This window comes from Canis lupus, chromosome 30 (assembly GCF_011100685.1).
Source record: "Canis lupus familiaris isolate Mischka breed German Shepherd chromosome 30, alternate assembly UU_Cfam_GSD_1.0, whole genome shotgun sequence".
In the NCBI taxonomy this organism is placed as follows: Eukaryota; Metazoa; Chordata; class Mammalia; order Carnivora; family Canidae; genus Canis; species Canis lupus.
Genome location: NC_049251.1, coordinates 23,540,098 through 23,564,954, shown reverse-complemented (window position 1 = coordinate 23,564,954; position 24,857 = coordinate 23,540,098). Strand labels below are relative to the sequence as shown.

The window sequence follows — 24,857 nt, the reverse complement described above, 5'->3', positions numbered from 1 at the left end:
CAGGCTCCATGCAGGGAGCCCGATGTGGGACTCGATCCTGGGTCTCCAGGATCACGCCCTGGGCTGAAGGTGGTGCTAAACTGCTGAGCCACCGGGCTGCCCAATACAGAGTCTTTTATCATATCCACCTTGTCTCAGTTTTCTGGTCCCCCCTCATCTGGAAAGCTGTTTTGAACCCATCACCCATCCATACCCTCACCACACCTAACCTTTGTTCTCTGAAATTCAATTGTACTGTCTGTACTATACAATTAGTGTTTAGTCGTTTCCTACGTGCCAGATCTCGGTCTCCTTATCTAGAACACAATCTCTACGATTCCTTTCCGTACCAACAGCAAACAATATGTTGGCCTATTTTGTTTCATTCTGTTTCCTCAGGTGTTGAGTTTCTAAGTCCACCACTCCCTTCTCCATCTACACACCTCAAAATTCTCTTCCACCTTCTTGTCAGGATCTGCAGGATCTCGTCTTTGCAGATCTGCTCAATATAGCTTCTTTCTCAAGGAGAGTTAGAAAACTCATAAAACCCAGTCGAGAAGGGAGGGTGTGATGAATCATGGGTCAAGTCCTCGTTCATCTCTCATTCATATCCACCCAATAGCTTCACCAAGCTTTCTCTTCTCTCATGAGCCCAAGCACACAGCCCCCTTTCTGCAAATAACACCACCTTCTACTTGACCCAACACCTGTAAGTTGCCTTGAAGATGGGTGGCAATTTAGAATATGACATAACCATTGTGTCCCTGTTATCCAGCACTATGTAACTACCCCTAAACTTAATGGCTCAAAATGATAACATTTATTTTGCTTGTGAATCTGGAATTTGGGCCATGTTGGGCAGGGCATCTCATCTCTGCTCCATTTGATATTAAGTGTGATGGTTCAAAGTGGGAAGGTTAGAATTACCTGAAGGCTAACACATTCACGTGTTTAGTGAATACTGGCGGTCAGCTAATGCCTTAGCTGGAGTGGTGGCCAAATCACCTACACATGGCCTCTCCATGTGGCCTGGCTTCTTCACAACATAGTGAACACCATGTAGTCTCCAAAGCCTGGGGTCCCAACCTGGCATGATGCTCTCTCCTCAGCCTTAACACTACGCTGGTTCTGATCTCAATGGCACACATACTGGATCTGATAGAGGCATTTTCCCCTACAACATCCTAAATAGGTGTTCATCTGTCCTGTATAGGATTACTGTGAGATATGGCGGGGGGGGGGGGGCTCATTACCACATCAGGCAGCTTGTTCTATATATTTATTATTGTTCCAGTGGCTAGGGAGTCCTTCCTTATACAAAGTTGGAATCCTCTCTTCTGTAATTTCTGTCCGTTAGCTCTAGGCCCATTCTCAGGACTATGAAAAATAAGCACGTTCCACATATCAAGCTTTCCAATAAATGCAGGGAGCATAAGGTCCTCTCTGAGTTCTCTTTCCTGGATGCCTGCCCCTTCATCTTTGATTGCTGGTGAGTCTCACCTGGTTGAGCTTTGGGTTTTCAGGGTCCCTCTTAAAACACAGAGCCCAGAAATGGGCACAATTCTCCCTTACTTGTGCATTCTATTAGGACAGGGTAATTCATCCTCTACCTTCTGCTTATTGGTTCTATTGCCATCTAGTGGGGCACTCAGGCACAGGATGTACTCTAACCATTGACGTATCTATGCCTTGTTTTCCCCAAATTTATAAGGTACTCAAGATCACATATTAAATGTCTTTGTCTCTGTAAGAGCATCTAGTATATGGCAGGTAACGAAATAACTGGATTCTAGGTGCTATTTCCAGGTATGACACTTGGTGTCTGTGTAAGTGGTCATGTCACTTTTCAGTCTCCACGTGATCATCTATTAAAGGATGGTGATGACCGGCTTGTCTCATAAGATAGTTCAGGAAGGTTCAAATGGGATAACAATAATGAAAGCACTATTTAAATAACAAGGAGCGATGGCAAGTGCAGGATACTGTTGCTTTTAGTATAAACTCAAAAGGAAAACCCCAATTTAGGCTGAATAAGTTAAGACAAAGGGACTCATGAACTTAACCACTGACTCACTGACTGGCAATGAAAATAGGGAGAAAAACACATCTCTGACAGATATTAGAAATAGTTGCTGTTTCATTCCTAGTCATAGGATCAAAATTTGCAAAAGGTGGAAGTGTGAAGCTGACAAGAGCTTCACATTGTTGTGCCTATTTGTGATTCCTCTCCTTTCATAGCTGGCGAGGTTTTAGCATCTTTGGTGGGAAAGCAACACTAGAAAAGAGGAGAGGCTCAATACCGTTGTTATTCAATGTATTGAATATTGAACATATTGTTATTCAACAGGTGCCACACGTGGCAGGAGCTAGAGAAAGAATTTCAGTGGAAAGGCAAGGAGGACTTTTGAAAGGCAGAAATACTTTTTTTAAAGATTTTATTTATTTATTCATGATAGACATAGAGAGAGGGGCAGAGACACAGGCAGAGGGAGAAGCAGGCTCCATACAGGGAACCTGACGTGGGACTCTACCCTCGGGTCTCCAGGATCACACCCCAGGCCAAAGGCAGGCACTAAACCGCTGAGCCACCCAGGGATCCCATCAGAAATCCTTTGAAGGATTGATTAGTGACTAGTCTTTCTCAATCACCCAGGCCAAACATTCTGGAATCATTTGGTATTCCTTCCTCTTCTCTCCCTTTGCCACCCATAGCCAATCATTCCTATGTCTTCTGAGATTTTTTCTGCAGCCTCCAACCAGTGTCCTGATCCCCAGTGGATCCCCACTCAGTAACCATGACAAGATGAAGCAGGACTCAACGCGCCACTACCCCCGACCATGACTCAGGAAATGGCAGCACAAACCCCTTCTCCTGGTACCCAGGGCCTTGCCTCATGACCCCACCCAGTTTCTGCCCAGTATTCCTCAGCATAAACCTACATCAGCCAGGCTGGCATCCCAGTCACTTGATTTCATGACACTCATTCCCACTCTGCACACCTGCTCACACTATACCTTCCCGCAGAATGTCCCTTCTCCATCTGTGCCTCTTCCCCAACCAATCTCTGTGTGCTCTTGACACTGAGCTAAAATCCTACCTATTCTGTGGGGCTTTCCTTTGACAGCTTAAGCCCTTAGAGGCCTCTTCTGCTTCTCCTACTGTGTCTTTAGTGTCATTTCATTGTCATTTCCACCTTGCCTTGTGTCACCCCACTAAGACTGTGATATCCCCCACAGCAGCTCATGCTTCTTCACATTCCATGCTCAGATATTGATCTCATGGGGTATAATAAAATATCTAAACATAAGCAGGGGTAAAAACTCTGTGTAAATCTCTTCAATAGAAACAGGGGGTAGGATGTGAGAAGTGGGAGGTGTAATTTCTAAGAAATCTCAGCTGAGTTGCTGGGAAGTTCCCAGTTGAGCCATGACCCCTATGACAAGCTGATTACTGGACATAATACAAAGCCCAAAGTGATAAAGTAATTATCACAAACAAATGCTGGGATGGGGAGAATAATAAGCCCTCAGATTTTATTTCATTTGGCCACTCTCAAACCTCTTGGGTATCTATTACCTCCTCAAAGGGCAAACCAAAATGTTCCTAACATGGTACACAGTATATAATAGACACTCTACAAATATTTGTCTAGTCACAATGTAAAAACTGAGCCCTTTCATAAAAACAATAGTTAATAAAGGCCAAGGATTCTTTAGAAAACGTTTGCAAATACATGCGATGTGATGCCAGGGATCATTGGGGGACCTTGTGATTATTGCAAGGGATCTCAGATTCTCTGTGTGCATCAAGCATCATCCAAAGAAGGAAAAGATAACAGGTCTTGTATCTACCTTTTGTAGTTCAGTGTTTTCGGAACTCATGGATACTGAAAGAATAGTTGGAAAAGCTTCCTAAAAAGCAAGTATTGTCACAGGTTTTGGAGCAAAGGCTGCATGAAACGTTTGCTGTCTCTACCCATCTGTTTAGCATAGTATGGATAAGGAAATACAAACACCAGCTACCGGCTACTTGGTTTGCTCTCTGTGCTCTGTTCCATATTAAGTGCCTTACCTGTATTACGTCATCACTACCAATATATGCTCACTCTGGGAGAAGAGGACAGTATTACTACCTCCATTTTATGGATAAACAAATGGAGGCTGAGAGAGGCCAAGCAAGTGTTCCAATATTACATAATAAAAACAAAGGAGACAGAACCTGGATTTGATCCCAGGTCTGTCTTATTCAGAGGCCTGTGCTTTTAACCATTACACATTGGAGGGAGTGAGAGGACATCAGAGGCAACCAACACCCCCTAGGACTCATGGAAAGATTCCGAAAGACCACTAAGGTCCCACAGAATGTGGAATCGGGGCACCAGCTTCCCTACATGCACACTGCAGTGAAGGGCTGTCCAGGAGGGCTGAAGGACTTGGGGACACAAGCAGCCATCGATTATCCATCTACCCATCTACCCAGTGTAAAAAGCCACACTGTAAACCACATGCACCAGTCCCGAGAGAAAGGACTGAGGATGAAGCTTATTGGGAATCTTCTTGTAGTTCTGGGTTTTTGTGCCAGGACAAGTGGCTATCCTGATGAGAACAAATGTGGTCGCTCTGGTTCAGAAAAATACCCAACACTTGTGCTTTTTCACCAAAGCTTTCAATGACCTAGGAAAAAATCCTTTTCAGCCCCATTTCCCCACCTTTCTCAGAGATCGGTGAGATAGGCTGGTGATTAAGTGCAGCTTTTTGGTTTATGCAAAACTGGTTTCACTGATTATTATTTGCTTGTTTTCTAGCTCCCCCTGCACAGGCATCTTCCAGTAGACGACTGAGCACTCAGCAGAACACTAGACCAGAAAGCCCATCAAACCCTTTCCTCTTGTTCTTTTTGGCTAGTTCCTTTTCCCATAGCATCTCACAACTTTGTGACCATCAGCAGAAGGCACACTCATGTCCCTAATGCTGACCAAACCTGCCTGGCACCGGAAGTGAGTGGGCTGAGAAATGGGAGGGCAGTCCTTTTCTGCACTGATGAATCACACCCACGAGCCACACAGATTTCTTGCGACTTACTAGCACTCACATCTATTCTTTTTTTTTTTAATTTTTTTTATGATAGTCACAGAGAGAGAGAGAGAGAGAGAGAGAGAGAGAGAGAGAGAGAGAGAGGCAGAGACACAGGCAGAGGGAGAAGCAGGCTCCATGCACCGGGAGCCCGACGTGGGATTCGATCCCGGGTCTCCAGGATCGTGCCCTGGGCCAAAGGCAGGTGCCAAACCGCTGCGCCACCCAGGGATCCCCACATCTATTCTTAATACCAAGGCCTGAGAAGCCAAGCAATTCCCCCACTCCCACCTGCCCCTTTAGCCAGAGCCAAAGAAGTAAGTAACCCAGGTGGCCATCAATAATAAAATGCCCTAGGAGCTTCCAAGCTCACCTGGCTAGTATTTACTCATTAGCATTCTCTTGAAAACTTTTCTAGGAAGTTAGTACCCTTTAATCCAGTGGTGCCAGTCTGGGGGATGTTTGCTATGTGTCACGTGGGCAGCAACAATGGGACCCAAGAATGTGAGTCATGTATGGCTGTTTACCTGGTGTGTTGCTGCAGGTCTTCTTGGAACTAGGTAAGGTATATTTTTTATTTTTTTAAAAGATTTTATTTATTTATTCATAGATACACACAGAGAGAGAGAGAGAGAGAGGCAGAGACACAGGCAGAGGGAGAAGCAGGCTCCATGCAGGGAGCCCGACGCTGGACTCGATCCTGGGTCCCCAGGATCACGCCCTGGGCTGAAGGCGGCGCTAAACCGCTGCGCCACCGGGGCTGCCCAAGGCATATATTTTAAATGAAAAATAACCTTCGGTAGAAAATTTATCATGTAATGTAAATGTTCATAAGACAGAAGTCATCATTAAAAGAGTATATCTGTGGCAACATTTGTATTTTATTTATTTTTTTAAATGATTTTATTTATTTGAGAGAGACAGAAAGAGCACAAGCAGGGGGAGGGGCGGAGGGAGAGGGAGAAGCAGACTCCACTGAGCAGGGATCCCTACATGGGGCTCGATCCCAGGACCCTGAGATCATGACATGAGCTGAAGGCAGACCCTTAACCGACTGAGCCACCCAGGTGCCCCAACATTTGTATTTTAAAGAAACTGATTTGCTTACACACACACACACACACACACACACACACACACACACAGTTACAAATATTCTCTTTTAGTTCCCATAATAACTTAAGAGGGAGGAAAATCTGCTGTTTTCATCTAAAGAAACATTGGGACAAAGAAATTAAGTAATTTGCCTCAGGACATACCGCTAGTGAAAAGATCTTTTGGAACCTAAAATTAACATTTGTGTCCAAAGGTTGTGTTTCTTCACTTAAATTAAACTGCCCTCAACTGTACCTGAGCCAAGTAAGTAGTTTGTCCAGTCTGTCTTTCAAAAAGTACAATAGCAATAGCGTGATGCCTGGGTGGATCAGTGGTTGAGCATTTGCCTTTTCAGGGCATGATCCCGGAGTTCTGGGATCGAGTCCCACATCCGGCTCCCTGCATGGAGCCTGCTTCTCCCTCTGCCTGTGTCTCTGCCTCTGTGTGTGTGTGTCTCTCATGAATAAATAAATAAAAATCTTTTTTTAAAAAAGCACAATTGTAGGAAACTAAGATCCTCAAAACTACAAGTAGCCCTAATTGGAATTTGACATTCACTCAAGCTGTTCCTTCCTCTCTTCCTTTAATTCTCTGTATATAGGTACATTCGAAAATTCTAAGTGCCATGCATAATGCCTGTTGGTAGCGGGGATGCAACCCCCCCCCCCCAAACAGACACAGTTCCTCTGTGAGCTCACAGACTGGTGGGAAAGGTAACAGCTAAGAAAAGTATGGATGAAGTGTGGTTCTGTTATTTAATATTGTAGGCTTGTTATTAAAAAATACCTTCAGCATTTATGCCTAGGGAAAGTGTCCATGGAGACACAGCTTCATAATTTTCTCTTACTAACTAGGTGATAGCCATTTCAACATTTAGGTCTCCCCAAATTCTTGAATCGTTGATTAATACCCCAAATTATTGAATCATCTGACATAAAACTATTAAATCTGAGATATATTAATATATGCACATGACAGATTGGCCTCATGATACATTTGATTAAAATTATATGAGATCGAGATTTCTCTTTTGATACTGCCTGAAATAAAAATGGTTTTCATATGGCACGCCTGGGTGGCTCAGTCGGTTAAGTGTCTGCCTTCAGCTCAGGTCATGATCCCAGGGTCCTGGGACTGAGCTCTGTGCAGGGGTCCCTGTTCAGTGGGGAGTCTGCCTCTCTCTCTGCCTCTCCCTTTGTACCCCACCTCTTGCTCTCTCTCAAAAAATAAATTAAAAAAATCTTTAAAAAAATGGTTTTCACGCTAATGCTTCAGTCAGTTTTGCCAGGTGTGAGGATGGGAAAAGAAAAGGACAACAATCTCACATGTAGGAATTAGATTTCCCATAGAGAGGCCCCTTATAAACAGATGATATTTAACAGAAGGCTTTTAGACTCTCACAATCTCTCCATTTGCTCTTTACTGGTGACAGTATTTTGTCTGTAGAACGCGGTTAAGGACATCTTTAGAGCAGAGTCATAAACTGGTGGCCATGGCTAAAGACAGCCATGAATGGATTGGCTCAGAGAAATGTTTGTTTGGCCTACATGGTGCCTTTTTTTTTTTTTTTAATTTTAAAAATTGCTGCCAGTATCTAAAAAGAGAAAAATTGCACCTAGAACTTTTGATTTCTGACCATTCTTGAAAAACTTGAAAATCGGATAAAAACCTACCTCTTTCCTACTTGGCCACAGTGGAGAGAGTCTGGGTGGCAGATGCCTCCTAAGACAGAAAATGCACATCTTCCTTAATCCCACCAGGTCCACTTCACTCATATATGTGACCTGCCTCATCTCAAATAAGCATGACTCCCATCTGAAGCCCTGGAAGGAGAAACCCATTCAGCTTTGGTTCCAGGGACTTCTTGGCCCCACAGATAAGCATGGTGATAACATCCCTGAGATGTAGCACAACTTCTCAGTTCTTGGAGGGAGACTCTGTGGCTACCTTCAAACAAAGGATCGACTATAGGCATGACTTATCTATGGTGGTGGTAAGAAGACCAAAAACACCATCCCCATTCTTGAGACAGGAGTCGCTTTGGGGCTTTGCCTGAGATTTCCCTCCTCCTATAAACATTTTGCTTTTTGTGACTGGGGAGGAGAGAGAACAAATGCCAATTTGCCAGTATATTCTCTGCAAACCTTGTCCCTCCAGCCTGTGCTGTAGGTATATGTTACCAGAAGTCCCACATCCTGCCTATCATATATCTATTTAATTTATGTGACTATATCCATTGGAACACATAATGATAACAGGAACAACAAAAAACTAATATTTATTGAGTGCTTTGATGAGCTAAGCACTTTCCATACATTAGCCCATTGGTCCTTCACTTGACCCTATGAGTCAAGTCCTCTCATCTCCTCCCTTTCACAAATAAGGGAATGAAGTTTTTAGAGAGGTTAGGAGAATTTCTCACATTCATATGGGTAGTAAACGATGGTGCCCAGGTTTGACTACACATGATTTTGACCACTGGCTAGGTGAACAAACATTTATAGCGTGAACACCACACTGTCACATACATTACCTGCCAACATTTAATCTGCAATTTTAAAAGTGGAAGACTGGAGAGAGACAATGAATAAACAGATTCTTAACTCTAGAGAGCAGACTGATGGTTACCAGAGGAGGGGGGGATGGAGGGAAACACGTGATGGGGTTGAAGGAGGGCACTTGCTGTGATCAACACCTGATGTTGTATGGAAGTGTTCGATCATCATATTGTATACCTGAAACCAACGTTGCACTGTATGTTAACTCTACTGGAATTAAAATAAAGACTTAGAAAGTGGAAGACTGGACAATTCGGCAATATTTGCACAGCTAATAAATGGCAGAATCTGAACTTGGAGCCAAGTTTTCTGACCCCTAGTGGTGTGCTCCTCTTCGGACAACTGCTGTTTTGGTGGGTCTGCTTGTCCCCTTCATTTGGGCAGAATGCATATTTATGTATGGCTTTCCAGTCAGTTAGTTTTAGTGAGTTAGTTTCAATTGAAAAATAAAATTTTCTCAGTCATAACAAAATAGTCACAAAAAACCAAGACTGCAACCTGGACATTCTGGTTAAAAATATTTGGTGGCACGTAGCCTGAGAGAATGTCAGGATAAGATCAATCACCACTCAAGAACCAGCTGTACTTGAAAAGAGATGATATTAGGGCAGGCTCATAAAAACAGAGGAATCTGAGATTTGAGAACCAGGTGAATGGGCAGATGGCCAACCTCAGAGCTCTCTGAGTACCAATAATAAAATTGGGCCTCAGAAATATAAGGTGATTAAACACCATTATTTCTCACAAGCTTAAAGAACAGTGCTCTCCTTTTCTGACCTACATCAGGCATTCACATCCCTCAACTCACCCAAATAATGCTAGGTTGGACAAGAACTTGATCGTGATCCCAGGGCCAGAATAAGGAACTAATTAAGCATTTATTTATTAAGGTGTGAGTGTTCATATTAGGATAACCGTGGTCTGATTTTGTGCATGTGGATGGAGAGTTGCTGAGAAAGCTTTCCCTTTATTCAGAGTGGCCTAACAACATTAAGTACATCCTGGGTCATTTTTGGTCTGAAAGATTGCTAAAGAGAGAGGAATTCTGGGGCTGATTTGTTTTTTAAATTCATTCCAGGCCCTGCAATTCCTAAAGTACATTCCACAGATCATCAGTTCCATGAGATGCTCCTCAAAAAAAGAGATTTGTGCAGAGGCCATGCCAATCTTCTCTGTCATTCCAATTTTTCTCCAAAGAAGACATACAGATGGCCCACAGACGCATGAAAAGATGCTCAGCATCACTCATCATCATGGAAATAAAAATCAAAACTACAATGAGATATCACTTCACATCTTTCAGAATGGCTAAAATAAAAAACACAAGAAGCAACAAGTGTTGGTGAGGATGTAGAGAAGTAGGAACCCTTGTGCCCTGTTGGTAGGAATGCAAGCTAGTGCAGCCACTGTGGAAAATAGTATGGGTATCCCTCAACAAACTAATTATAGAATTACTATATAAGCTAGTAATTGCACTACTGGGTATTTACTCAAAGAATATGAAAATACTAATTCGAAAGGATACATGCACCCCTCTGTGCATAAATTACACAGCATAATTGCAGCATAATTTATAATAGTCAAATTATGGAAGCATCCCAGTGTCCAATGATAGATAAATGAATAAAGAAGATATGACATACAATGGAATATTATTCAGCCATAAAAAAGAATGAATCTTGCCATTTGCAACAATGTGGGTGGATCTAAAGAGTATAATGTTAAGCAAAATAAATCAGAGAAAGACAAATGCCGTATGATTTCACTCATATGTAGAATTTAAGAAACAAAGAACAAATAAACAAAGGAAAAATAGAGACAAACCAAGAAACAGACTCTTAACTCTAGAGCACAGACTGGTGGTTACCAGAGGGGAGATGGATGGGGAGGTGAGAGAAATAGGTGAAGGGGATTAAGAGTACACTCATCTTGATGAGCACTGAGTAATATATAGAATTGTTGAATCACTATCTTGTACCCCTGCAATCAATATACCACTGTATGTTAACTATACTGGAATTAAAATTTTAAAAAGGGATTGTGGCGAAGTGAGTCTGGGAAGATCTATATATTCTATTCCCCACTTAGAGTTTATAGTGAACATTAAAAGCTCTGATAAGTCCTATTTGGACATATTTGGGAAAGTCAGTATATTTTCTTTCATACACCTTTATTTGTAATTCATGGAACTAGTGTTCTTTAGAACACATTTTGGGCAGCTCCCTAAAACACTTGGAAGGGAGAAATTCTGCTGAGTGAGCTCTTTTAGGGGGAGCAGGGGAGTGAAGAAAATATACATAAATTTATAAGATTTTTTCAATTACAAAAGGTATGCAATAAGATCTAAGAAATTTGTCTCTTTTCTATCCCATATTTTGTATTTTTTTCTTCATGATAACGAGTATCAATACTTTCTGGTATATTCTGTCAAAGATTGTGTGTGTATATTTATATAAGTAGGAGTATTTTATACATACCATTTTCCTCCTGCTTTTTTAATTTAATAGATTAGTGAATTTTTTTCACTATATAGAAAATATAAATATAAAAATTGGCCTCATCATCTTTCATGGCTACATAGGTGTCCACTGTAAAGAAGCACCTCAGTATCTTTAACTACTTACCTGTTGATAGAGGCATAGGTGTTTTGGGAGATTTCCTCCAAAGAAAATCAAAACTTCTAAATAGAGACTAAGGCACATGGGCTGATTCTAGGCTGAGCAGGACTAGGCCCTCAGGTCTTTTGTGATGTTGGCTGGCCATGCCAGGACTGTGTATCTTAGCATGATCAGTTAATCTATCAAGAAGGGGGCATATTTTGCTGGTGTGTTTTCTTTTAAAGCATTTGCTTTGCTTTGTGGATTCTGTGGGCTTAGCAGTCCTACCACAGACATGAAATAAGGTGCCCACTAGATATACGGGGTAGCCTTCATTGTTGGGCTGTTTTAGCATTTTGATCCGTTCTATCAGTTACCTCACTTTTGTGAGGCTTCTCTTTCTTATGATCCCTCACTTTATGTTGTATCTTTATCATAAGGCTGATGAGTAAAGAGGAACCAACTTCTGCTCTCATTTCTATGTTCTCCTTTCTTGTCAAGTAATGGGAACATGTTGCAATGGGCTTTGTGACTAAAGGAAAACCAACCAAGCCCACTCTGCAAAGTAGAAAACAAAAATACTTCCTCTTTGAAAGTCAATGAAAGTGGCAAGTTTTCTTAGTCAAAATTTAAATGCAGGGATCAAAAGCAGCGTTCTGTTTGGCAGAACTGTTTGGCTTTAGGAATCTGTAGCCTTTAGATCAGTGACCCAGAATTGACTTTTCTCCCCAAGTCCTTTGGAACTCTGAAATTTTCCGGGCTAGTCTCGCCCTTCATGTTCACTGCTGATAAGGGGAAGTCTACAGGAAAGTCCTCCTTCAGCTGATCCTGACTCAGGCTCTAAGGACTTGAAGAGAACCAGCTTCATTTTGAAGAAAGTATGGGATTTCCTAATCATTCGTGGTCACACATCCCACACTTTTGGGAGAGTGCTCTTCAACAGGGCATGCACATTCATCAATCTTCCCTTTACAATTTTCCACTTCACAATAATCATTTCTGGTTGGTGATATACCTGGGCAACCTAGCAGAAGCAAATGCAAACCTACTGTGGAAGAATAACCCTACAGTTCAGGCCATATAGAATTCCCACAGAGAGAAACAAACCTTCTTGAAGAGTTTATAATACAAATTTATGAAACACTAAAGGAAAGGATACTTTGTCAATGAGAGTTAATAGATAAAATAAGCAGGATCATTAGTTCCCTCCAAACTTGAGATGATACAATAATCGTAAAATGCCATAAATATATTAGGCTTTAGTGAGTTAAACAGATGAAAGAAATGAACATATAAGAAAGGCAATTTTTGAAAAGAATCGAATAGAACTTCTAGAAATAAAAATATATGAATGAAACTAAAGACTTAAAACATGAGTGTGTTAAACAAAAGTTTAGATATAACTGAGTAAGGAATTAGTGAACTGGAAGATAGGTTTGAGACAACTACATAAAATGCATCGTGGAGAGATTAAGAGATACAGATAGAATGATGAAGAAAAAAGTGAGAGTCAGGCATATATGCACACATAATAGAAGTTCTAAAAGGAGAAAAGAGGGGGATCCCTGGGTGGCTCAGCGGTTTAGCGCCTGCCTTTGGCCCAGGGTGCGATCCTTGAGTCCCTGGATCGAGTCCCACATCGGGCTCGCGGTGTGGAGCTTCCTTCTCCCTCCTCCTGTGTCTCTGCCTCTCTCTCTCTCTCTCTGTCTAAGTCTATCATGAATAAATAAATACATATTTTAAAAAATAAAATAAAAGGAGAAAATAGAGAGACTAGGGAAAGGCAAAGTAATAAAGTTGAGAATTTTCCAGAATGGTAAAAAATCGTGACTCTTTAAATTCTGATAAACCATGAATCCTGAGTACTACAAATAAAATAAAATAACCCTTAGTCATATTGTAGTGAAATTTCAGGGGGAAAAAAAGAGAGACTCTTTTTGTTGTTGTTATTTTTATAATTGTAAAAGTTTCAGTATAGTTGACATGCAATTAGTTTCAGGTGTATGACATAGTGATTCAACTTCTCTATAGGTTGTGCTATGCTCACTGCAAGTGTGGCTACCATGTGTCACCATACAACACTATTGCAGTACCACTGACTATATTCCCTGTGCTGTACTTTCAGCCTCGTGACTTATTCATTCCCTAACTGGAAGCCTGTATCTCCCACTCCCCTTCACTCATTTTGTCCATCCCCTTCCCTCCCCTTTGGCAACCATCAGTTTGTCCTCTGTATCTATAGGTCTGATTCTGCTTTCTATTTATTCATTCGTTATGTTTTTTTAGATTCCACATTTGAGTGAAATTATATGGTATTTGTCTTTCTCAGTCTGATTTATTTCATTTAGCATAACTTCTAAGTCTGTTCCATGTTGTTAAAAAAGGCAAAACATCATTCTTTTTTAAGGCTGAGTATTTCTCTGTGTGTGTACTACATAAAAAAGAGAGCCTCTTAATAGTAACCTGAGAAATTTAGATTAAGAACAAAAGTTAGATGAACAACAGACTTGTCAACAGCAACAAGAGACGTGGAAATGAGATTTATGAAATGTCAAGCAAAACCAATCATCAACCTAAAATTTATCAGCTAATCATTGAAACATGAGAGTGTAATAAAAACAAACTTAGGCAAACAAAGACAAAGTTTATCTGTCACACACCCTTCCTGAAAAATTTCTAAAAAAAGTTTTTTTAGGGTTGCCTGGATGGCTCAGCAGTTGAGCATCTGCCTTTGACCCAGGGCATGATTCCAGAGTTCTGGGATCGAGTCCCACATCGGGGTCCCTGAAAGGAGCCTGCCTATGTCTCTACCTTCTCTCTGTGTCTCTCATGAATAAATAAATAAAATCTTTTTTTAAAAAAGTGTTTTTACTGCACAAAGAAGGAAATTGCAACTAAAACAGATGCATGTATGTAGGAATAGTTAGCAAATAAGCTGATAAATGATACTAAATTTAAATAAGTGATCCCTATTAAAAACACCAATAATAAAAATTATGAGGATAAGATTTAAATATCAGACAAAAATGATGTGTAAGATGGAGTGGTTGATTACAATCAGGATTTTAAAAAAATTTCCTGTTGTTCAGAAGTAAAGAAATATTGACTCACTTTAAACTTTGTTAATTCAAAAGCGTATTCAAGAATACATTTTTTAAAATGTAAAGGTAAATACTTATAAATAGAAAGAACATAGGAAAAAAGGGAGAAATAAAGCTGATCAACTCAATGAAACAATGTAAGAAAGGTCAAAGCAGAAACTACTGGGTGAAAACAAAGAGACCATATTAAATTTAGAAATAAAACAACACCACAGTTACAGTAGAGATATTAAAAGCCATATGCAAATACCATAAAAAATTTCAGAATTATTGAAATTGAAATTATAAATAATTTCATTATTATTATTATGGTGAAACCATATTGATTTTGAAAATATTAGCAAGTTTGAAAAACTACATTTGAAAATACAAATGAAGTACAGTTTCCTAGGAAAAAATATAAATTGCTAAAATGTAAGAATAGAGAATCTAAATTAGACATAACTTTTAGAGAAATCTTGCATACACTTCTCTCTCTCTCTTACTCTCTTCCTTTTTTCTCTCCCTCCCTTTTTTCCAGTGCATATGGTAAGTAATCTTCAAAAAATAGCTAATACTTATTTTATGCAAAGTGTTTTAGAAAATATAAAAAGAGAAAGAACATTTCATTGATGTTAATATAATCTCAGTGATAAAACTAGACAAAAGACAACATAATAAAAAGAAATTATAGTTTAAATCCTTAATAAAACATTGCAAACTAAATGCTGCAATATTAGTGGGAATTCATCTCTGGAATGTAAGGATGATTAAATGCTAAAAATATTTGTCAGTGTAATTTTCTTTGTCAACAGATAAAAGAAAAACCCATATGCTTATCTCAATAAATATAGAAGAGATATTTTTAAAAATTCAATAATCATCTGTGGTGAAAGTTTTAGTAAATGAAGAATAGACAGGAATTTCCTTACTTCAATCAAGAATGTCTCCAAAAGCCTACAGGAGCTATCACACTTAATAGTAAAATATGAGAAGCAGGTTCTTTAGAGTTGGGAATAAACCAAGAATGCTACAATTATAGCTTCTAATAACCTCGTGCTAGAGAGGTTTGTAATAAGAAATTAAATATTTAAGGTTAAGGAAAAAAGAAAATAAAAGTTCTCATACTCTCAGGGAAAAAATTGTCTATACTAGGTACAGTCCAGTAGAATATTTTGCAGTGAGAGGAAAGTTCCATATCCACACTGTCCGATGTAGCCAGAAGCCATATATGGATCTTAAGCACTCAGACTGGGACTAGTAAAACTGAAGAAAAAAATGTCATTTTATTTAAGTTTAATTTTCATTTAAGTGTCCATGTATGGTTCGTGGCTATCATATTTGACAGTCCTGATCTATATAGACTATCCAAAATAATCTATCAATTTGCTTGCATAATTAGAGAGTTACCAAGTTTGCTGAATACAAGATCAACACACACAAATCGATGCTGCTCCTAAACCCTGGCAATCACCAAAATGTAATTTGTTTTAGAAAATATAATTTCAAAATGTACTGTTCACAATAGTAATAACAATCACAAAGTACCTAGAACTATATCAAACAAATGATACATATTACTTATATCAAGTAAATTATAAAACCTAAAAATAAGTTTGAAAAGCAGACCTATTAAGAAAGAGCTACATCATGTTCATGGATGGAAGATTCAATATTTTAAAGGTATCAGTTCTATCTAGAATAATATAGCAATTTAGTGCAATTCCAGTCAAAATGTCTACAGGGTATTTATGGAACTGGATAAACTGATCCCAAAATTCATGTGAAAGAATAGAGGGCTAAAAATAGCTATGACAATACTGAAAACATAAGGAAGAAAAATATCAGATAACAAAAATAATTTGAAAGTAATTATAACAAAAATATATGGCATTGGTGCTGGTTTGGACAGAGAAATCAATAGAACTCAATCAAGTCTAGGCATACAACCACATTTATATATGAACTGATGTATGATCTCTATCTAACTGTAAATGATGTCATCACAATTAATAGAAGTAGAACAGACTGTCAGAAATGTTACTGGAACAACTGGCTCTCCTACCAGATGAAGAGCACCTACTCTACATCATACACCACAATAAATTCTAACGACTTAAAGACTTAAATATCAAAAGTAGGACATTAAACTATACAATAAGGAAACACGAAATATCTCTACTGTCTGGATTTTGAAAAATACCAGTAATCCTATTACAACTAATATGAAAAAATTTTAAATGCAGAGGATATGAACAGGCCATTTTCAGAAGAGGAAATCTAAAGGTTCAGTAAACATGAAAAGATGGTCAACTGCATGAAGAATTCATTAAAATTACTAGTGAAATTCTATTTGTTACATGTCAAGTGGGCAAACTCTGAAAGCCGGATAATATCAAGAGTCGGAGAGTACATGGAAAATGGGAACTCACAGGTTGCTGATGGTACTGGGTATAGTGTATGCTCAATAAATGTTAACCCCTTTTGTTGTGTAAATTTAAAACCACTTCAGAGAGCAATTTTGCAATATACATGAGATTGAAAATGCCCATGCCCTTGGGCCACCAAACTCACTCCTAAGTGTATATTCAGAAGAAACTGGAAAACACATGTGCAAGAAGACATGTACTAAGACGTTCATTGCAGCAGTGTTGGTCAGAGTGACAAACTGCAAACCACCTAACAGTTCACAAGGGGAATGGATCCATAAACTTGCGGCACTATGGAACTAAAATGAATTATCCACGTTTACATGTCTCCAAACAGATAAATCTCAGGAGTGTATTTGGAGAAAAATTTCCAGATGTAGAAGGTATACAAACTAGGAACCCGTGTATGTACATTTTTAAAGCATACAAAACAGTAATATATATATTGTTTCAGGCAACAGTAGTAAAAGCTCAAAAGCATACGTGAGAATGATAATTCCAGCATGGTGAAGGAGAAGCAGGGATCTATTTGGCTCTAATCCCAGCTCTGCCACACACTTAACTGTTGGCAAGTTGCTTGATTGTACTAAGCCTTCATTTCATCATTGTAAAACGAGAACAATTGCCTTACCTCCTGAGATTTTTCCAGAATTAAAGAGTATCTGGGTATAGTGTATGCTCAGTAAATGTTAACCCCTTTTGTTGTCTTTTGCCCTCATCACATCACCACACTGGAAGGGAAAGAACCTCCTGCTTCGGGCCCTCCCACCCCCGAGGAAGGCACAGGGCAAGAGCGCACACAGAACCCTCTGTGTTTAGCTCTTCCACATGTTCCTATTTAGAAGCTGGGACTTTCTTAAAGTAATGAAACACCCCAGGACAGAAGCACAAATCCACCAGAAGCTGAGAAGTAAACATAAATCATAAGTAAATAATAAGAATCAGGTGGGATTGACTGTGCAAGTTCTCTCTGATGTCCTACTGCGGTGGAAAAAGCATGTGACAAAATTCTGTGAGCTTGTGGATCTGTTTCCTCATCTGAAAGACACAGGGCTGAGACTACAGAGACCGACTTCATTCAAAGCCAGTGCATGAGAGCCTGAGGACACAGATTCCTCCACTGCTCCCGTAGATGTGCCATTTGTGGCCAGAATCTATCAGGCACTGCTGCCAGCAGAGGCTTCGTCCAATCACCTGTTGGCAGACAGACAGCTCTCGCTCAGTGGGACCCTCATCCTGGACATCCTGTGGTGGAGTGAGGCAGTGAGCCAGACCAAGCAGAGAGGAATCAGAGAAAGGGCAAGTGACTGCTGAGTCAGAAAGCAAGAGAAGTTACAGTGTCTTCTTATGACCACTTGCTTGTGGGTCCTTTGCTCTGAGCCACAGGGTGGTCTCAAGGAGAATCCAGAAAATAGAAGCCCTAAAAGAAACACAATGCAATGCATGGTCCGTGTATTCATTAGGAACCTGAAGATATGACTGAACCATCTCAGAACCCTAGCGTCACAACAGGTTTGAGTGTGTTTGTTGGTACTGAAGTGGTCCCTAAACTCTATGCTGATAGACCTTCTATAAAATTTCCCTGCCATGATCATGTCCCTTCTATATAATCATCTTTTGACACTTTTAGTGTCTAACACATTTTATTTTAGACTATAAAATTAGTAAGTTTCTCTTGGGCTTTCCCATGAAAGGAGCTAATTTTCATCAAACAGTGGTGCATTAGGAATAAATGAAATCAAATATCAAGCCCATCTCTTGCATCTTGCATTCATAGTCTGGGTGACCTTGGGTAAACCCCTTAGTTATGTTATACCTGTTTCTCCATCTGGCAAAATGGAGTTGATCTCTCTCTCTCTCTCTCTCTCTCTCTCTCTCTCTCTCTCCCTCTCTCTCCCAGGAAAGATATAAATATAAAAATAAACAAGAACCTATATGAGACTTGCAACAACACAGAGGGATCTACAGAGTATAATGCTAAGCAAAATAAGTCCATTACAGAAGGACAAACACCTCATTATTTCACTCATATGTGGAATTTAAGAAACAAAACAAACAAAGAAAAAAAGAGACGAACTAAAAAACAGACTCCTAACCCTAATTCTAGAGAACAGACTGGTGGTTACCAGAGGAGAAGTGGGTGGGGGCATGGGGGAAATAGGTGAAGTTGAAGATTAAGATCACATTTATCATGATGAGGTCTGAGTAATGTATAGAACAGTTGAATCACTATATGGTACACCTGAAACAAATATAACTGTATATTAACTATACTGGAATCTAGAAAAAAGAATCAATATGAGAAAGCACTCTATGCCTTTTGGAGGAAAAGGACAGTGGAGACCAAGGACAAGTGCATGCTTAAGGCAGGACACCTGGGTTCCACACAGATTCAAAGGACACACAATTGCATCAACCTATGCCTCAGCTTCCCCACCAATAAGAAGGGCCAGCAGCATCTCAGAGCCCTCCCACTAGTACCTGGAAATTCTAAATATGTAGCAATACAAAACATACTGAATTATGCCCTGCAAAGCACTTTTTTTTTCTAAAAAGAGAGAGAGAGAGAGAGAGAGAGAGAACTAGCTTATTTTAAGATTTTTCCTATTTTAATCTAAATGCTAATGATATATTCTTTTGTTTCAAAAGCTATCCAGTCTGGAATAGACCCACTCCAAGATCTGAGCAGACTTTGTAGTAATAATTTTAAAGCCCCAGAATTTCTATAGTCAGCGTATCTGAGACCGCTCCAAGAACAGAATGACAAACTCGGTACCTTGGCAAGGTGGGAAGTTTGGTCATGAAGTCATGGAGGAAGGCAAGAGCAAATATGGAAAACACTGTAGGGGCTGACATTTCTCATGTACAACCCATCCCACTTCCTCCTTCCCTCCTGCACTGCCCACTGCCCTGTGCCCTCCATATCCTGTGTCCAGGTCTCTGCTCATTTTATCTCCCTTCAGGGCAAAGATCTAAGCTTTTATAGCAAAGGTGAAAAGGCCTACCCATCCCATATCTACAAGCTCAAATTGGAACTAGTTCATAGGCTTATAACTCAATTATTACTGTTTTTAGTTGTAGTTTACAGAGAATTTTTCATGAACTTTAATGCGACCAATGGGCCTTATCAGTCATTTACATCATGGTGTAAATGAGGTGAAGATGCTTCTCCAGGGGGGCCTCGGTGGCTCAGCTGGTTAACTGTCTGCTGCCTTCAGCTCAAGTCATGATCCCTGGGTCTTGGGATTGAGCCCTGTGTGGGGCTTCCTGCTTAGCAGGGAGCTTGCTTCTCCCTCTCCCTCTGCTGCTTCCCCTGCTTGTGCACTCTCGCTTTCTCTGTCAAGTAAATAAATACAATCTTAAAAAAAAAAAAAAAAAAAAGATGCTTCTCCTAAGAGCAAGTTTTGAGAGAAGGGAAAATGGCTCCAGACTCCCAACATCTGGGGGAGAAGCCAATTTTGAAGGACTGATGAGTCCTATTATATCCTGTGTCATCTTCTTTATGTTCCTTTTTGCCTGTGCCTTATCAACATGCAAAGCTTTTTACAACACAAAGCAATGCAAAATGCACATTTTCTAATAAAGCAGAAACAATTGCTTTGGCTAATAGTTGAGCAAAACCATGAAGATTAATTGGTTAAAAAATATTATGTTTGTGCAAAAACGTCCTTTCTATATCCCCCAAGCCTCAATAAAAAGATTATAGCCACAATTATGGAGTCTATCAGAGTTGGCTTTAAAAAAATAAATGTACAGTGTAGATGGGAATGAAACACTTAGGCAATTATTGGCTTTCACCAGAAGATACAAAGTTTAATTTTCAACATACAGTATGAAGATATTTCTTTAGCTCTCATCTTAAATACTAGAGGAAGTAGACATGCTACTGGTTGGATGAGTAGAATGGTGAATGGCTGAGAGCAACTTTTTTTTACTCAAGACAGAGGGGATGGCATTATGAAACAGCTTCACATTAAGAAATAAAGGAGGTTTTAACCTTTTCAATTGCAAAATGATGTTTAGTTCACTTCCTCCTCTGTGTTTTCTGCAGGACACTGTGGATTATAATTGAATTTGCTTTACTTCTCTGCACCATAGGTCACTGTATTGCTGAATTGAGTCTGTGAGGACATCCACTCTCCTCACTGGGACCGAATTGTCAAGTAACATGACCCCAGAGTTCTTGTCTCACTGAAGGTGATTTTTCAGTTAAGCACTGACTAAGATCAGAAAAATCATGGGCTTTTATTCTCTCTCTTTTCCTTCAAATTACCCATCTCATCTGCGTTTTTACTCAAGTGAGTGAGGATGGTCAAGAAAGGGTTGTCCATATGCCTTGAAAATACTGGAGTGAATCCAGTAAAAAGAGGCTCTCAGAGACCAGAAAACTTATGGCTCTCTCTCAATTTACACTAATTCAAATTTTTGAGTTTACATTTGTTTCTTGATCTTGGCTTATTCCCCTAAATTATTATGTATTTATAAAAAGCAGAGAATTTTTTTGAGATAGAGCTGACATAATAACATTACATTAGCTTCAGGTGTCCAACATAATGATTCAATATTTGTATATACTGCAAAATGATCATCACAATAAGTCTAATTAACATTTATCACCACATAGTTAACTTTTTTTCTCCTCATAACAATCTTTAAAGATCTACTCTCTTAGCAGCTTTTAAGCATGCAATACAGTGTTATTAACTATAGTCACTGTGCTGCACTTTACTAAAGAACTTTTAATGTTCAAAATTTATGTACAAGAAAAATAAAATTATTAATATCTGAAGCAGGAAATCTTTGAGCAGGTTTATTTATTTTTTTAAGGCAAGTTAAAGTCAGTAATTGTTGCATATGAGAATACTTGAACATTTCATTTTCTGCTCACAAATGGTCTGGCTCCAGCTAAAAACTCAGCATCCAAAGAATGCTATAATGTGCAATAGGATGAAAAGCCTAGAGCCCATGCCACCTAAGTAAACTGTCCAGTCTTTCATTAATAGCTGTGCAATTCCCTGGGCAAAATTCTTGAATAATTCTTAGAATCAGTCCTTCCTTTATATATAAGGTTCTTGTAACTGAACATAAATAGTGGGGGAAAATCATGAAAACCAAAGGTGGATGGTTGAAAAATACATATTTTTACTTCTACCTAGTGCAATTTCTAATTTACTAAAGGTCAAGCTATCTAAAAACACAATCCTTGCCAAGGATTTGTAATACTGAGTTGTTTCTTGACATTCATATTTATTGACTGCCAATCCTTATTTTAAGGGACTGAATCTTCTCAACGTTCATGGGAAACAAACAGGGTATAAATCAATTAATTAATGAGAAAAATTTCTCATTGATTTTGAAATCAAAGCCAGCTCAGAGTCTGAGTAAATCTCTGGAATGAAGAAAGTAGTTTACTCCCCTTCTCCCACCCCCATCAACTCTTGTGAATAAATGAAATGAAAAAATGAAAACCAAACCTGAGGCCAGTAAATAGCCAAAGAGCCTGGAAGTAACGTGCTCTTTCCTGGAAGAGATGAATCTAGTGACAAGCTTAAAGAAAACAAAACAAAACTATCCGCCACCAGCTACACAGAAAGAGAGGTACAATTGGGTCAGAATTCAGGAAATACTCACGATCATTATGAAGGTGCCCAAGAACTCAGAGATTGTTTCTTTAGCTAAGCTGCTCTTCAAGACCAGCCTCTGCTTGAGACTTTTTCCCTTTCGCCCCTTCCCAGGTTGCATCGTGGGGCTTCTCCAAGGACCACTCTCTCCACCACAATCTGCTTCTTCTGGTCTCTACTTCACTCGCACGTGAAAATGGAAGTTTTGACAACTGCTCACAGATTCCTGGAGATGTCCGGTGAGATTCTATGACTGTACAAACGCTGTCCCAATTAGAGCCCGTGACTTAATCCTCTTCTGGTGAAATTCATCCCCTGTTCACTGTTGTTTATCTGACTTAGCGAGTTAGAACCTGAAATCCCAAAAACTATTCTTTTTGTGCCTGATAGATTAATCATTACCTTTATTCTCAAGGTATTTTTTTCTCTGTTGGTTTTTGGTTTTTGTTTTTTGTTTTTTTTTTCTCCAAGAGATGAGAAAAGAGATGTTGTGCTGGTTGTATTGCCAAACCACAGCGATGGGCAATGGTCCAGAAGAGATTTGCATGTTACACAATTGCAGGCTTCTGATTTTTTTTTCCCTATTCAGAAGTGGGTGGTTGGGGTGTAGTTTGGGATTATCAAATCAGGTATATATACATCCAGTGTAAACATTCTCTTCTGAAGAAACTTTTCATGCACACTGGAGAATATACAGATGTGTTGTTCTGCAAGATTAATTAAACACTCTTGTTTTCTTCCAATATCATTTCAGTAATTTAATGACACCTCCCTAAGGGTGGTTAAAAACAACTGCATCCATTCTAGAGATGGAGATACTAACATACAAAGAGACCATTGCAAGTTTCACTTTGCAAGACTTTAGGACAGGATGGATCTCCTCCTTGGTTACTGTAGCTGGGCTTCATCTACTGAGGACAGATTGGGATCCACGAATCAGAATGATGGAGAAAGCAACCTGTTGACTTTCTTCTGTAGAAGCGTTCCAGTTTGAAAACCAAGTTACTCCCCTTCACTTATCATGAAGTAAATATTTAAGCAAAATACAGAGAAAATAAACAATAGCGGCTTGGAACTCTATACTGCTTGAAGATCACTGAGCCAGAAAGAGAGACCCCAGTTAAGTGAGAAAGGGATTAAACACACTTCAAGAAGGCTTCTAGGTTATATCATTTAAGTTTGATTAATTAACATCCTTGCAGGCAACACACTGTTTAGGACTAGCATGTCATGTCAAGTATTCGAGTCTTGCTTCTCAAAACTAGTTCGTTTGAAGAAACAGAATCCAGCAGTTGTTTCTGAATACCAAGGCCCTTCCCTGGAATCAGTACCCACGCTTTGTGCTTCCTCCCAATCCTCCCACAGAGAAGCCAGTTCTGTTTCAGGCTTCTCCCCCCCTTTGCAGGAGGCCTAGTCATTTCCAGCTGAAGAGGCAGACAAGAGGGGAGGGAGAAAAGATCTGGAGAGAACAGCTGTTGATAGCCCAAGTATAGAAGGAGATACCTAATCTATAGATGAAATATAGAGTTTAGGCCTAAAGAAATTCTTACTTGCCAGAGGGAACACCATTGCAGAGCCAGGATAAGAACCCAACATTTTGGCTTTAACTATTGGTTAAGTTATCATGGATACCATTGTCTAGAAGGGTTACTTATGACTACGCTATTCCCAAGTCCCAGTGGATGGACCAGAGAAACAGGACTTGATTGCAGTGACTACAACTAACCCCACACAAGGGTGTTCTTTGGTCTTTTCATTCACTCATCTAACAAATATTTATGGCATACTCATTATGTGCCAAGGACTGCCCCTAGCAAAGCACACACAGTTCTTGCCCTTTACAGAGCTTAGAGTCTCATGAGGGAGATAGGCATAGTGAAATAATCATACACACAGAACTATGAAGTCACAACTAAGATTTAGGCTACACAGATGGAAGACATATTTCTATGAGCAAATAAAAGAGGGGGACTTCACCTCAACAGAGAGACCTCTGATGGCTTCTAAGGAAATCATGTCCGAGCTGAGATCAGAAGGAAGTGTAGGGTTTAACTGCATGCAGTGGGGAAGGAAGTGCATGTACAATGGCCTTGGGGAGTGGGGGTGGGAACAGTACGATGCCTGTCCAAGAACAAAAGAAACCTACTGCCTGGCTCCCAGGTACAGTGAAGGAACACAGTGCAAAATGAACCTAGAGCCATGGGTAGGAGTCAGACCATACATACTGAGCCTATAAATCATACTCAGGGCTAAAAGCAATGATAAATCACACAGGTAGTTTGAGCAAGAACACGACACCACCAAATTTGAGTTTTAAAAAAATCAGATTGGCTGTGAGGTGGAAAGGGGATTGGAGGGGGACTAAAGTATACCCACTGGAGGCTATTACAGAATTCCAGGACTGAGTGGCTTGGGTAATGGAAAG

At 39.7% G+C, this 24,857-nt stretch overlaps 1 protein-coding gene and 1 long non-coding RNA gene across 5 annotated transcripts in view; one reads left to right on the top strand and one right to left on the bottom strand.

Annotated features, from left to right (window-relative positions):
* Positions 1-24,479, bottom strand: part of AQP9 (aquaporin 9) — a 48,537-nt gene extending 24,058 nt beyond the window's left edge. Inside the window, exon 1 of one of the 4 annotated variants that reach the window (XM_038580538.1) lies at positions 24,410-24,479. In XM_038580538.1, the coding sequence (XP_038436466.1) occupies positions 24,410-24,448 (39 nt within the window). In that variant the 5' untranslated portion in view covers positions 24,449-24,479. Of the gene's footprint in view, positions 1-7,820; positions 7,840-22,285; positions 22,398-22,442; positions 22,942-24,409 lie in introns of those variants that run through there. The other 3 variants (XM_038580537.1, XM_038580539.1, XM_038580536.1) reach the window with 3 other exon arrangements.
* On the top strand, positions 5,186-9,998 carry LOC111093315. Its single transcript, XR_005381705.1, has 3 exons — positions 5,186-5,369; positions 5,471-5,612; positions 9,784-9,998. It is a non-coding gene; the product is annotated as an uncharacterized LOC111093315 (long non-coding RNA).
* Positions 24,480-24,857: the final 378 nt, after the last annotated feature.